The sequence below is a fragment of the Podarcis raffonei genome, chromosome 11 (assembly GCF_027172205.1).
Source record: "Podarcis raffonei isolate rPodRaf1 chromosome 11, rPodRaf1.pri, whole genome shotgun sequence".
NCBI classification, from domain to species: Eukaryota; Metazoa; Chordata; class Lepidosauria; order Squamata; family Lacertidae; genus Podarcis; species Podarcis raffonei.
In genome coordinates, this window is record NC_070612.1 from 62,479,370 (window position 1) to 62,494,993 (window position 15,624).

Genomic DNA, 15,624 nt, shown 5'->3' on the forward strand with positions numbered 1-15,624 from the left:
AAAGGGACACGCACTTCCAGGTTTGATGTGGTTGTAATCCAAACAGTTGCAAACCAAGGTACCACTGTATTTCTTCCCTTTGATCTGGACACTATACTTCTGTTGATGCAGCCTAGAATAGCATTAGCCTTTTTTTGCTGCTGCATCACACTGTTGTCTCGTGTTAAGCTTAGGGTCTACCAAGACCCCTAGATCATTTTTACATGTACTGGCTAGCAAGCCAGGTGCCCCCCATCCTATATTTGTGCATCTGGTTCTTCCTGCCTAAGTACAAAACCTCACATTTGTCCCTACTGAAATTCATTTTGTTAGCTTGTGCCCAGTTCTCCAATCTGTTACGGACATACTGAATTCTGATTCTGCCTTCTATGGCATTAGCTACCTCTCCCAGTTTGGTGTCACCTGCAAATTTGTGAGCATCCCCTCAATTCCTTATGCAAGTCATTTATAAAGATGTTGAACAACAACAGGCCCAGGACAGAACCCTGTGGCTCCCTACTTGTCACTCCCCCCCCCCCAAGTTGACAAGGAACTCCTTGGGTTCGGTCGGTCAACCAGCTACAAATCCACCTAACAGTTACCTCATTCAACCCACATTTTACCAGTTTCTCCACAAGAATATCATGGGGGACTTTGATAAAAGCTTTACTGAAATGAAGATACACTACATCCACAGCATTTTTCTGATCCAGAAAAAAGGAATTAATAAACTTCAGTTTGATTAAATTTGCAGGCTGAATATATGGACTCTCAGAACGTAACTCTCCACAGAAGTCATTGCCCAGCATATATGGAGCATGGGGCAAACCCAAAGTACCGAAGCTACTCCTGGCCCTGGGTTACATTTTCACTGAGCATGGTAGCTGCCTTAGAAGAAAAGGGATCTGCTAATTTCAAACACAGATGTGCAGTGTTGTTTGCCAATGCTGTTTCCCTTCTACGTGTGAGCCTCAGGTCTACTGGCCCTTTAACACCACCACGACTCAGACATGATTTTCAGAGTTGCTTTACATGTTGCTTTTTTTGACTCAGAATTATGTGGTATGTGCAGGGATAGCCCCCCTTTAAAGGTATGTAGAATAAAGTAGATGCAGGGTTTTTGTTCAGTTCTGGCACATTTTTTTCTAGAAAAATAGCACTTTTTCTAGAAAGATGCAAAATATATCAAAGTTTCATCCTTTCCTAGGCGAATCACTGACTCAGAGAAAAAACTCATTAATCTTAATTGATTCAGCACTCATTTAACCTCCCAAGAGATAGTTGTTAACCTCTTGTTAAGCCTCTTGAAAGCTGGGGGGGAAATGTATTAGCAAGACTAATAACCAATACTGATAGATAACTGGCCACATTTCAAAAACCAAACTATCTTTTTACCAGAAAAGAATCCCCAAATGGCTCACCAGCATTTGCTTACTGCTTTTGGATTGTGCACTCCAGAATATTTAGCATTAATAAAAATGAGCAAGGGGTGTGGGGTGTGGGGGTGAAATAGGGACCCATCAGCCAAAAAACAAATGGCAAATCTTCCTCATGTGATGCTCACAAGGAGTTGCCCTCACTCTTCAGGATGCCCCCAAAGGGTTTATAAAGATAGTAAATTTGAAAAACTAGAAGTGGAAAATATATATAATTAGCTCACTTCTGTTCTAAACAATGTCTGGAGAAAGTGTGCAGTCCCCACCTTACTGGAGAACATGGCTGATTGCCTTTAACATTTACTGTTCATTTGAATAATATAATGTGGCATACATCTGCTGTGCTACTTTACATAAAATTTTCATGCTTTGTTTTATTAAGTATTTTTATTTTGTAATTTCATATTTTTATGTGTAAACCAGATTGTGTTTGAGTTTATCATAAAAAGGAAGAATATAGATGACGAAGTCCTTCAAGTAATCTGGTCCAAAACAATATAGGGATTTAAAAGCTAAAACCAGAACTTGAAATTGAGCCCCAAACCTCATTGGTAAGTAGTGCAACTGTTTCAGTAATGGTGTCATATGGTCCAAACTCATTATTTGCACCAATAACCAGGGAGCTGCATTCTGTGCCAGTTGAAATTTCCAAACTTGTCTTTAAAATTAGCTCCACATGGAGCACATTGTAGTAGTCTAGTCTAGACACACTAGTCCATGACGAACTGAGGCCAAATCACCTGCCTCTAGATAGTGCTGCAGCTGGCGTATCAGTCTAAACCTGTAAAAGGTGCTCCAATTGCCTCCCCCCCCCCCCAGTTAAGGAATTGTGTCTAACACTTGCAACTGCAAAATGATGCCTTGGTCCAAAAATGGGTTCGTAAACTGAGGTCTCAGGATGTATACCCAACAGAGAATATCCTCAGATCTCAATTTTCACCTTCAAAGGATTCTTTTGCATGGTGAAATGGAGTGGGGGAGAGAATTTTTTGTTCTCTTTTGAAAGAACTGGGGGGGGGGAAGGAATGGGTAATTTCTTTCAAAGGAAAGGAAGGGGGCAGAAGAATAAAGAGTTCTTTGCTTTCACCCTATCCTCTGAATTATTCATAGGTCCCTATTTGTGCAAACTTAATAGGCTCAGTTACTTGACCAAAGGGCTCAATTACTTGGGAATAGCAGCAACAACCAGTTCATCTTGTTTAGAGGGTCACACATTCAGACTAGAGACAGTGTATTAAATGGGCAGGTTCAAAAATGAATCCTTAGGCTGCTGGTGTCATCTATCCTAAGGAGAGATGTTTTTGTACAAGCATGTCAGCAGCAGAATATGAAGGTACACGTGATTTTAAGAGGGCTGGGATAAGCAGACTATTTCCAAATGCCACCATGAAAAAACAACAAAGCAGAATATTAAAAGTGTGGGAGCTATTCAGTCAAATCTAACAATGAATGTTTTTTGCTAGTTAGCATGTGAAGCGGTTAAGACCATAGAGTTCTATTGCTAATAGGCTGACTCAGACCATAGAAACATAAATGGTAGAAAAGGCTCTATGTGATAATACTTCCCCTCCTCTTCCGGGAGGAAAGAAGCAGCAAAGAAGTATTTCCTGTTCCTTCCTTCCCCCATACTCTCTCTCCAGCCAGCCAAGAAGGAGGGTGTGCCCCCAATTGATCTAGCATCAGGCTCATGCCTGAAGCTGTTTTTGCGGCAAACACAAATATTTTACCTTCAGTTACTTTGAATGCAGTTACTGCTAAATACAAATACTCAGCTGTGAGTAAACGATATGTTTTAAATTTACATTTCAGCCTGCAGCATGTTTCTTTGATAAATAGGGTAATAAAGGGGAGATCAGTCTAACAGCTAATTCTTATGCTTCTAATTAAACTACCTAAGATGGGATTTAAACTCTGCTCGGCTCCGCACTTTTAACCACAAGTGGTAAGTGGATCCTTTTGTCTGTGAGTCTGTAGGGGAATAAAATATAGTTTACTTACTCCATTGAAAATGTTATGTATTGAAGTTCTCACCCTGGGCCAGCAGGGGGATACTGTAGATAGTTATGCAAATAAGGGATCGAAAGTGGCGTTCAGTGATTGGATAGTTTTAGAAAACTGTTACAGTTACATGGTACTGGAGCTCTATATAAGCAGGCTGATTGAACCCCTCAATTCAGTTCTGTTCTGGCCTCTGAATAAACAAGAGCTGTTTGAAGAATCGCTGTGTCGTCTGATATGTTCACCTACAACTTAACAAAAAATATAGAGGAATCAAGAACAACATTTTTGAATGGGATAATCCTTGTCTGCTTCCAGCAGCAGATGGCATGGTGGGGCACTGTTGCACAGCTGACCTCTAGTTGGTTGCTGCTACTTACCAAAAAGTAGAGGCATGAGGTAGCGGCAAGGCTGGTGCAGTATACCTGTGGAGTCAATCTGACATTCCTCCACCTCTACCTCCAGTTAAGCAGCAGCTATTTGGCCAACAAGGGGCCAGGTGAGTTGAGGTGCCCCACTAGGCTTTCTACTCTGTTATTCCTGCTCAAAATAAAAGAAAGTATACTGGGCTGTTACCTCATGGTTTGCAGTGAAGCAGGTGGAATAATATCAACAAGAGGGTTTTTTCCTAAAGTATGCTATACTGAAGTAACAGAACAATCCCATACATGCCTATTTAGAAGTGAGTTTAATGAGACTTGTTCCGAGGTGAGTTTGTATAGGATTACAGCCTTAGACATCAATCCAATGCACATTAACCTGGCAGTAAGCTCACTGAACACAGTGGGAGTTCTTCTGAGTAAACATGCATCAGATAGTGAGGTAAGAGACTTTCCAAGTATTATATAACAATAGAATTTTACATTTTTGCCAAAGCTAATTTTATTCACATCTTTGAACCCTTCTATGTTGCAACCCCTCTACTGTCCAATTAATTAATTTGCCAGTAGATCACTAAGAAAAAAAGAAATTAAAAAACACTTGTATTCCAACACATTTCCCTCCTCTACAGTTTCCACAAAACTCCACCCCAAAAGGTCATAAACAGAACATAAGGCAGCTGCCTGGCTGTTCCACAAATTACCCATCACTCAGAGACTAACCCAAAGAACTTCCAGTATTTTGTGCAGCTTAAGATAAATCCAAATCCAGTGATTCATCCAAAATTCACATTCTAATTTAAAGAACATTAGGAATATAATTCACAGCTCTGAGAGCAACAAATTCTTCATACTCTATGGAGAATTAATACATCTGTGTGCCTTCCAATTTCTTAAGACTTCAAAGAACCTTGTCCTTAAGCCATAGTTCATTGATAGTACAGATAAGCAACAATTTCCCACCCTTTTCCATTATCCCCAGACATTATACTTCAGCATGTATACTAGGAGTGGGAAACCAAATATGTCCCCCTCCCATAGCTGTCAACTTACAGATTTGAAAATAAGGGACCAGCAGCCAAAATAAGAGACCTGCAGCCTCACCTGTTCCAGGCACTCCAGTCTTCCTGTCCTCCTGCAGTCTGGTCAAACTCATGCTGGTAGCTTCGAGAACACTGTCCAACCAACTTTGTAACCAGAGGTTCAACTGAACAGAATCTGAATCACATGCAACACAAGGCCTATGCAGCCTCAACTTAAGATGGCTCCCCGGCCTGGCTTTGCACTGCAAAGTTTGCAGTAGCACGTGCAACAAAATGGCGTCCAGCATTCAAAAACCCCCTCAGCTTGCATTAACTAGCCACACAGACACAGCCTCCCCCCCTCACCACGAGATCGCCAGTCACCCACCATTTTAGTCAACCAGCTCCTTTCTTTTCCCCCATAAGTCAATCGAAGGAGCCTCCAAAACAAATTCCAAACCTCCCACGAGATCTCCTTTCCTTTCCCCCCACCATGTGCCCCCGCTCCAGACAGACGTTTTTGCTGGCAAGGGTGAGTGGGCCGTCGATGACGTATCCATCCGATTCCGATCCGAGCACTCAGCACAGGTATGTTCAACTTCTGAGCCCCTCTGAACCAAAGGCAGAAAGCCCAGCCAGCAGCCAAACGAAGCCTCAAGGAAAACCACCGTCACCTCTCCGCTGGGAAGCACTGAGCAAAGGAGAGTCCCCAGGCAACACAGCCGATTTGATAAGCACAAGGCATGCAAGCTCCACCCTGCAGTCGTTCCTGGACTTCTTATTGGGTGAGCAACACAGCCAAGCAACACAGTTGGAACCTCCCTCCTTCCTGGCCGGCAGGGAGGGAGGGAGAGGAGCTGCTTCCTTTGAAATTTAAGGGACATCATTTAAGGGACATCCATCAATAAGGGACAGCAGCGGGGCGTGGCGCTGGAATAAGGGACTGTCCTTTCAAATAAGGGACGTTTGACAGCTATGCCCCCTCCAGGCTTCTCCCCACTCCATGACCCTGCTGACTTTCCAACCTCTTGTTTTTGCCTGGCTGGAATGTGCCATTGAGCTCTGGTGTCTTTTGGTTGTCTGCATGGAGAAGAAAGGAGCATTTGCACTTGTTGCTGTGCCCACTTCTGCTTCTGCCTCCACCCACCACTGCCATCTGGCCTCTGGAAGGCTGCATAGAAGGGGATGTGGCCCTCAGGGTGGAAAAGGTTCACCACCCTTTATATATATCATAACATTCTGTCTGAAAAAATCAGTCACATTGAATTAGGTGTGGTGACAACATTTGAACTAAATCAGGGCTGTACAATAGAGTAACAGAATTGGATGCAAAAATTGTTCCAATGTAATGTTCTAATTTACTGGGCTATGTAACAGACTGTTCTTCTTTGGTTTGCATGTGAGTTATTTGTTCATGTTTGGTGATGCACACACCTGCTGCTAATTATGTAAGTCCTGGTTGTATATTCAGGTATCAGCATTGCATCTTATCAGATATGAAGGCTGATGAAGGGATAAATATTGGTTTGTGCCTTGCTTTTGCCCTGCAGTTGCTCTTAGCTTTGTTTTGTACATATTCTTGAATACAATTTAAAGGAAAAAGAGTGAAAAGTGCCACTCAATTTGATCTTTGGTGTTTGCTCCAAATGAGCATGTCCAAAATGAATGAAGGTACTCAAAGCATCAGCCACTGCCTTCAGCACCAACCTCTCCCTCCTCTTGCCTCCCCAAGGCCCACTTATCTGGGGCTGGAGAAAGGGGGAAGGAGCAGATGTAGCAGCAAGCACTCCAGTTCCACAGCAAAGCGTTACGTCCCACTGAGGAAGGGACTGGAACTACAAGCCCCACCAGTTTCCATGTCAGTTGCGAGGGCAAGGGAAGAACTCAGTGGGTACTCAAGGTGTGGATCTATTGGGACATATTCACAGTCTGCTTGCAAAACACTATAAACAGGCCATGCTTGACCTATACTCACTTTGAAGAAGTCAAACAAGGAAACATACTTTGATTTCTTGAGAGATTCCCTGCAGATAGTACTTAAATAGCCCTGGTGTGAATTTTCAAAACATTTATGGAGCATTTGGCTGCCTCTACTCCTATTTATTTTCTCAAATAATGATCTAAAATATATGAGATCATGTTTAACATTAGTTGCAACACTGCTGGGATTCATCCATCAGTATTATGAATTATACTGGATTATATCCATCAGTATTATGAATTCCCATCCGGAATGTTTACATGACGAAGCTCAGTTGTTACTACATTGAGTTCTAGAAATATAATGCAAGTTATAGTTACTGACAGTGGGAAAGCTCTTAGTGTATATAAAAATTTCCATATCAAAGTCTGATCAAACAACAGTTTTTTTAAAAAAAGTTGTAAGGCTTTTCGGGGGGGGGGAGCTTCCTACTGATGAATTTTTCCTTTGGTTGTTTGCTGAATAGTAGTCTAGACAGTGAACTCTCTCCCACATTAGGAAGAAAACATTCAAAGAATTGAATCCAGACTGGATTGTGTGGAAAGACCCTAATTCATCGCTCAGCGCTACAGCTTTTGTCATCAGTTAATATGAAAACACACACTCTTAAACTTAAAAAACAAAATCATATTACACCACTGCCAGGACTCAGCCAGACTTTGCAGGTCTTTAGGACATGTACTTGGACCTAGAATCTGGGGTGACTATCGAGAACAAAGACATGTGGATGAGGTCTATATATCAGCTTCCTAACAAGAGACTTTCAGGCTGTGGTATTCAACAAAGTTTTATTCACAGTAGTGTCAATGAAATTAATGAACCTGTCATGTTCTTTTATCTCAGTGGGTCTACTCTGAGTAAAACTTTATTGAATACCACCCAGTCAATCAAATATTTTTGTTTAGGACTTAGGGGAAAAAAACCAGCATGATGCCAGACAAAGTATTGTGTGAAATATACAACTGGCATTTTTCTGGATTTATAACAAGTGGGTAATTATTGTAAACAGGGGTGAAAATAGGCCGTATTTCATCTGGGTTAAAGACTCAGTTTGGCACTTCCCACTGCACAGACACACACAGAGAGGCTGGAAGCCTCAATGGCGCCCCCTGGAGGCTTCATCCGGGACAAAAAACCTCCCATAGCTACGGTTCAGGTGTAAGCATCTAAATAATCCCAGAACAAGGTTTAATTTTGATCAAGTTCAGGCTATATTTCTAAGTTAGATAAGTTTTATTTATTATTTACAGGTTCTGCCTTGTTGACAGAAGAGATGCAGTTTTCTTCATCTAAGGCAGGTATCTTCCACATTTAACGCCAACCCAAATATGCATTTGGGGACCCATTTTGTAATCTTTTAAACAACAGTAATTTCTGTGTTAATTGTGCACAGGGCTGAGCCTAGGGACTTATTCTGACTTCCTGTGCTTACATTTATTACGCTTCTCCTAGGCTCAGCCCTGTGCACAAGCAATAGCTAGCATTCCTTACCTCAATACAGTGGTACCTCGAGTTAAGAACTTAATTCGTTCTGGAGGTCCGTTCTTAACCTGAAACTGTTCTTAACCTGAGGTACCACTTTAGCTAATGGGGACTCCTGCTGCTGCCACTGCACAATTTCTGTTCTCAGCCTGAAGCAAAGTTCTTAACCCGATATAATATTTCTGGGTTAGCAGAGTCTGTAACCTGAAGCATCTGTAACCCGAGGTACCACTGTAATATCCTCCTATATCGACCCCACAGCCTTTCCTTTAGCACTTAGGAATTAAGGTTGCCACCTACCTGCTTAGCCTGTCAGCATTTTGGACCTCTGTTTTGGCAGAGGGAGGGAGCTAACCTCTTTGTTGCCTATTCATGCCTTTCTGTGCTCCTGAGGTAAGTACCAAATGTTATGGGGCTTTCCCTACAGCTGTTTCCTCCTCCTCTTCTCCCTTTCTCAGCTTCAAGCCTACAGCCCCATCACAACGTTTGTTTTCCGCAGTATGCTGGGAGAAGAGGCCTGCCCTTCAACCGGGTCTTGGCTATTACTAGAGAAGTGTTCTGCAAATACTAACACCGGCAAGAGCCAATTGTTCCTGCCTCCTCACACATAATAATGTGATGGATTTCAGACCCTTGGTAACACAGATTTATGGGTTGGGTGGTCTCATATTTTGATAGTTTCGGATATTACAGTAATTTGCTTCACTTTTCAAACAATCAGAGGCAATTTCAATTCATTAAATAAGTAATCATATATTTCTGTGTGTGTGTGTATGCACCAGTTATGAAAAAACTATGTTTTACAACAAAGATTAAGATGTTACAAGAAAAGTCATTTGCAGATAATATTACTGTATTAACTTTTCCCCAAGTACTGTATTGGTAACAATCTAATTATAACAAAAGCACCGATTTACTTAAGACAGTATCAGCTTTTCAATTACCATCTATTATTGTCCCTGATTCAAATTCTTATGTCTTTTTTATAATCCTGTACTCCTGTACTCATGCCCTGTAAATTCAGCAATAGCAATTTGACAAGTGCTAGATGCTGGCTCAAAATTATGTTTCCAGTCTTGTGAAACCAACAAAAGGGAAGTTTGCCTGGTGCCTTCATTATACATGTTTAGGCGCCAGGCAAAAACATTCATTTTTAACCAGGCCTTTGGTTGATTTAACTGACATCCTATGCCCTTTTAAAATGTGGGGGTTTTTTGGGGGGGGTTTATTGGGTTGTTTTTATTTTTATTCTGTATTTTGTGGTTTTATATTTTGATTTTATTCTGTGAACCGCCCTGAGACCTCCGGGTATAAGGCAGTGTATAAATTAAATAAACAACAACAACAAAACAAGCTAAAGCAGGTTTTTCAATTTTATGGTTAATTTTAACTACTTTTATGCTATACCCCTTTAGAATTGCTCCTGTACTCCTATTGTACACTGCTTAGAAACTGTGGTTTAAAATAATATTTAAAATAAATGCAAGCAAGTACAATTGGTTATAAGTGATATGTTGCAGCCAAACAGTAACATTTGTAGTAGAGACATTGAATGGTATCTAAGTCATTCCCAGAATAGACTCAATGGACGTCACACCTAATCTGTCCAATTGATTTCAGTGAGACTACTCTACTTAAGTCTGGATACAAACCAATATTCTCAGAAACTAGGTATAATTCTCATTCATGCACACAAATATGGTCCCACATCTGGCTTTATTTTGTAAGAAACCGAGGATAGTAACTATAAAAGCTGATTGTATGTGCCACTTGCATATTTTTAGTTCACAAGCCTGAAACACTGATCTATGATAAACCACTAAGCAGTGGCTAAATATAAACTAACTTTAAGCAAGTGAGAATCTACTAGAATATAACTACAGTCCAAATCCATCTTGATGTGGAGGCATATGCCTACATGTCTTAATTTTTCTCCAAATATCTCAATGTAAACGCAGCAAAAAAGCCAAAAATGTGCAAAGGCTAATGTCTTAATGACTGTTCATATCACTCAAATCTTACTTTGCTTCCAGAGCCAGTGCAATGATTCCTGCAGCCATAGGTGCCGATGCTGATGTTCCCGTGTGGCTGTCTGTGCAACGCTGCCTCAAGTCTGTGGTGATCTGGGGAAAAGGAGAGTATGTAATTGATGGCATGGTTTATTCATTTATTTTTTTATTCCTTAGTTTTATATACTGCCCTTCGTCAAAAGATCTCAGGGTGGTTCACAAGATTGTAGGAATCAAAAACATGTTTCAGTTTCAAAAGTTTCAAAAACATGTTTCAAATGACTTATGAGCACGTGAAATATATTTAATTACTGATTGGGAAGAATTTTGTTTAATTTTTTTTAAAAAAAACAGTCTTTGGTTTGAATTCTTTAAAGCAAGAGGATAAACTAGCTGCCTTGAAATTTCAAGCAACAGGTGAAATTGAAAGTCATTAAAATAATGGGTTTTATTACTGAGTTCTATCAGTTCATTAATTTTCAATATTCTATGCTAACATTGCATGAAAAATTAAACTCCCCCCTGCTTAAGTTTTGTATCTGTCAAAAAATAAACTGAAGATCATTATTGCTTGCACCATCAGTTGCTACAGAAAAGAAAGTTACCAAAACATAGGGTGTGGGGAGTAAAGCAGGCCACACTAGGTGGGATATAAGCTGCTTGGAGAAAGGTTGGGTGCTGTGCCTTGGCTACTCAAGTAGACATAATGATCCTCAGGAATATAATAGCCTGAAGGAACAATGTACAAAGCTGCTAAAACAATAATGTGGAATGCCGATTGAAAAGATAAATGCAATTGCCAGTAGAAAAGTTAACAGGGAGCCAAGAAGGTGACATACAATAGGAACTGAGTTATGTATGTGCTAAAAAAAGCTTGGAAGTCAGAATAACAATATGCAGGGAAGAAAATTATGTGAAAATAAAATTCTTACTTTCTCAACAGTTGTCAGGAATAAAATAAGTACCCCACACCAAGTCTAATACTACTGCATTCAGGTGCACTCAGGAAATAATGACAATACAGTGGTACCTTGGGTTACATACGCTTCAGGTTACAGACGCTTCAGGTTACAGACTCCGCTAACCCAGAAATAGTACCTCGGGTTAAGAACTTTGCTTCAGGATGAGAACAGAAATTGTGCTCCAGCGGCGCGGCAGCAGCAGGAGGCCCCATTAGCTAAAGTGGTGCTTCAGGTTAAGAACAGTTTCAGATTAAGAACGGACCTCCGGAACGAATTAACCCGAGGTACCACTGTATAAGAACACTACTTCTATCTATATATCATGGGCTTGACATATCTCTGAGTTCTAAAACTTTGTAACAGCTATCCTTCATAAGTGATGGCATACTAGTTTGACTCTTTCATGGCCATAGCCAGAAATATTATTCTTGTTGCTGTTGTTATTATTATAATAGACACCCAATAAAAGAAAATATTATTGGTGGTTTACAAACTCTTTTTTTTAAAAAAACACCTTGCATTCATTAATATACTAACTACTAACAAAAACAATCCCAGGAATCATATCAACAGCAGCAACAGTGAAACAATCAGAAGTATATGGACCATACAACCTGCAACAATCTACTTAACCTGGTGTTGGAAAGTTGTTGAAAGTTTGTGCCAGGCAGGTTTAGCTGAGACATCATTCCATAGCTGGGAGGCCACAACTGAAAAGTCCCCTTCCATGACACCACCCTCTGGTAGTTGTTGTAGTGTTGGGAGATAAGGGTAAAGATAAGGGGTCGGGTGGCGCTGTGGGTTAAACCACGGAGCCGAGGACTTGCCGATCAGAAGGTCGGCGGTTCGAATCCCCACAATGGGGTGAGCTCCCATTGTTCGGTCCCTGCTCCTGCCAACCTAGCAGTTCGAAAGCACATCAAAGTACAAGTAGATAAATAGGTACCGCTCCGACGGGAAGGTAAATGCGTTTCCGTGTGCTGCTCTGGTTCGCCAGAAGTGGCTTAGTCATGCTGGCCACATGACCTGGAAGCTGTACGCCGGCTCCCTCGGCCAATAAAGCGAGATGAGCGGCGCAACCCCAGAGTCGGTCATGACTGGACCTAATGGTCAGGGGTCCCTTTACCTTTACCTTACTAGCCCAAGATGTGGTTCTGTGTTAAGAAGAATTCATATGGTGACTCTCCTACTAGCAATAACACTTTAAGAAGTCTTGCTGCATCATCCAGATGCCGCCCATCCTCGTGGTGCTGCCTGAAACAGATTGCTTTTCCTTACTCCATGGCAGGCTCAACCCTAAGGGGGAGTCATTTTAAGTCAATGCAAAACAACAAAACCTTAATACAAGTACTCATATTTGTCTGCTGATTAAGTTTCCTTCTATTCAAATTATAAAGGCTAAAAATAAATGTTAAGTGTTTGACAATTATCAGTCATGTCAATAACCATTGCCTTTGAATTCATTATTCAGAAAGACGAGAAAGCAGTGCTGCTTAATTCTTGCAGTAAACATATAGAGAAAAGAATCACATGCACTTGTGGTGTTGTTTAAGCCCTCAAACAAGGAACAACTAAGAAACAGAAGCCATTCAAAAAAGAGAAACACACTGTTGCCTTTCAGCACTTAGAGCACATGAAAACTCTGTTGGGTCAGTTTCAAAAATTAGCAGAGAAAGGGAGAGCAGGCCTAGCTTCATGACCAAAGAGAGAAACGTGCAACTGGTTTGGGATGTTCAGCTCTAGCAGTTTTCTTCAACCCATTCTAAATGCCAACCTCTTACTTTAACTTCTGTAAAAAAAACAGGCTTTCATGCAGGATCAGTGTGAATGGGAGCTGTGCAAGCTGTTTTTGCTTGGTTAGACTCTTCCAAGGTTTTCCTCAGTTCCTCAATTCCCAGGACAGGTGTTGGCTGTTTTTTGGACTGCTGCCGTGAGATGGGAAAGCCTGTTTTGTGAGCAGCTTCCACGTGGGCAAGTCCTGGATTCAAGCTGATTTCCCCCCCAGTTGTTTGTTTTAGTAGATTTCATACATGATCTACAGTAGAACTAAAACTGTGGGCAACAACCCTACAGACAATCAATCACAATTTTGAGTTTCAGCTAATTAAAGAGCCCTTTCTTTGGCAAATATGTCACTATGGAAAATGTTGAAGAAAACTCATTGAGATGTCCCATTTGAGTCAACAGCAGTTAAGATATTTAGATGAAAGTCTAAAGGCTTAACACGACCCCCCCCCCCGTTGAATGGTTGCTGCTAAGATTGCCTTGTCAGGGACAGCTTGTATCCATCTTCAAAAACGAAGAGTGGGACCACCAAGAAGCAAGCAACCTTCAAGAAGAAAAATGATGTCTGAGATTCCAGGACCACTGAAGAACAACCTCATTAATCACAATGTAGAAATGTGAAGTTTGGCAGGGGTATAAATTTGACATAAAAAGAGGATGAGTGTGTGAAAGATGTCAGTCCATTCAACAGGGCAGGGACTGCACTAATTCTCCATCTTTTAACCACAGCTGATTAAACCCGCCTGCTCCATATGCTATCCCAACTGCTATCTCATGTTTGAGCTTGGCAATTACTTTAACGTGCCAGGTAAAATGACTTCAACTGAACTTAAATAACCATTTCATATGACTGGCACTATATAAATTTACATGACCAAAACAGTAGTTTCACAGATTTCAGAACAAGTGTAATCTTTCTAATAAACGTGGAAAAAGAAGCCTTACATGCCATTCTTATTGCAGCATTCCTGCAATACTACAATGGTTGTGTGGTTAATGATTTTAGAACCTCTAAATAGTATTATTTGTTTGCTTTGTGAGCAGAACTGGGATTTTGCCCTTCTAAAGGAGGCCTGGCTGTGGCTTGCACTCCACAGCTGACAGCCCATCCATCCCCAGGGCCACCTGTTAGCTGGGGCCAGCTGCCTTTCAAAGGACTTTGCAGGCATGGATAACACTGGCTATCAGCAAGCACAATCTATTCCTTCACATATCTCTGTTCCCAGGGAGTGGGACTGGGATGGGGTGCCATCAAGAATTGATACATGACTTCAAATATTGTCTTGCCACCCCATTCTAGCCTTGCTGCCAGGCAAGGATGCTACATCCAATTTAGGATGTATGAATCTCTAAGGGTTCTGGAGAGGAAGATTGCTGTAGTCTATCGGGCAGTATGATCCTCAGCTAATTCTGCTGCCCTGCCCCCAGCTTTTGATGTTCAGTTGCACTCTTTAAGGGCCTCATTATGAATTTTCAGGATGAGCAGTTTTGTGCTTACCTACACCTATCTAGATGACTAAGTTGCAACACTTTTCTTCAAGTGACTTGCTCTGATATTAGGGAGAAACTGCATTTCTATGCAGCTATTATGAAGGCATGCTATTGGGAAAGGTCAATTATTCAGGTCAAACATAGCTCCCTTGCTGATCACATTATCACTGTTTTGATCTTAAACCTATTACAATAGATTTCATGTTTCTTTCTTGAGACTGTAATGTTTGTAACATTATTAACCTGTTAAAGGTTTCGAGTTGGTTGTTTCTCAAAGTGAAAATACAACCCTAATAGAATCTTGAAGGAATCATTTCTTTCCTATTGTGGCACTTTATGATAGAAGGGCAAACAACATGCTAAACTGATTTTTTTTTTGTTAACTGAATCTGAATACGCAATACAGTGGTACCTCGGGTTACAGACCCTTCAGGTTACAGACTCCGCTAACCCAGAAATAGTGCTTCAGGTTAAGAACTTTGCTTCAGGATGAGAACAGAAATCGGGCTCCGGCGGCGTGGTGGCAGCAGGAGGCCCCATTAGCTAAAGTGGTGCTTCAGGTTAAGAACATTTTCAGGTTAAGTACGGACCTCTGGAACAAATTAAGTACTTAACCAGAGGTACCACTGTACTTAGTTGAATACCAACAACAGCAACAAGCTTTACACTAGATCAGTACAAGCTGAATAAACCAAGGATTCAGAAACTTTTTGTCAAATCACCTCTTGAACCACCCAAAGAGAATCCGGTCTCTTTTGTAATTCCACCTACCACACAGGAAATGGAGGTACCACTGATTACATTTTATAATACATCCTACCTATCCGGATACATCCTATTATGCCTTACAATTAGGCCTTACAATCTATGTTATTAGTGAATACACAATTCAAAATTTTAGTTTCATAGAACAGGCCAGCACAAATTCCACTGCACCAAAGTTTCCTTGGTGCAAGGCTTACCACTGTGTAAAACTCTGAAATTTGGACCAGCTTATGCGTAAATGCACATCACTTGATTTCTTATGCATGTATTACTCAGTACTTGAAGACTCTTAGCTGAAGTTTAAAAGTTTTGTTTTTGAGGTGATGTGAGATGC

General features: G+C 41.0%; 1 protein-coding gene across 5 annotated transcripts in view; it reads right to left on the bottom strand.

Moving 5' to 3' along the window:
• The window catches only part of PCSK5 (proprotein convertase subtilisin/kexin type 5), a 226,911-nt gene that overhangs the window by 99,698 nt on the left and 111,589 nt on the right, over positions 1-15,624 (bottom strand). For all 5 annotated transcript variants that reach the window (XM_053408620.1, XM_053408618.1, XM_053408619.1 and 2 more), the window contains one exon: positions 10,301-10,401. In XM_053408620.1, the coding sequence (XP_053264595.1) occupies positions 10,301-10,401 (101 nt within the window). The remainder of the gene's footprint in view (positions 1-10,300; positions 10,402-15,624) is intronic.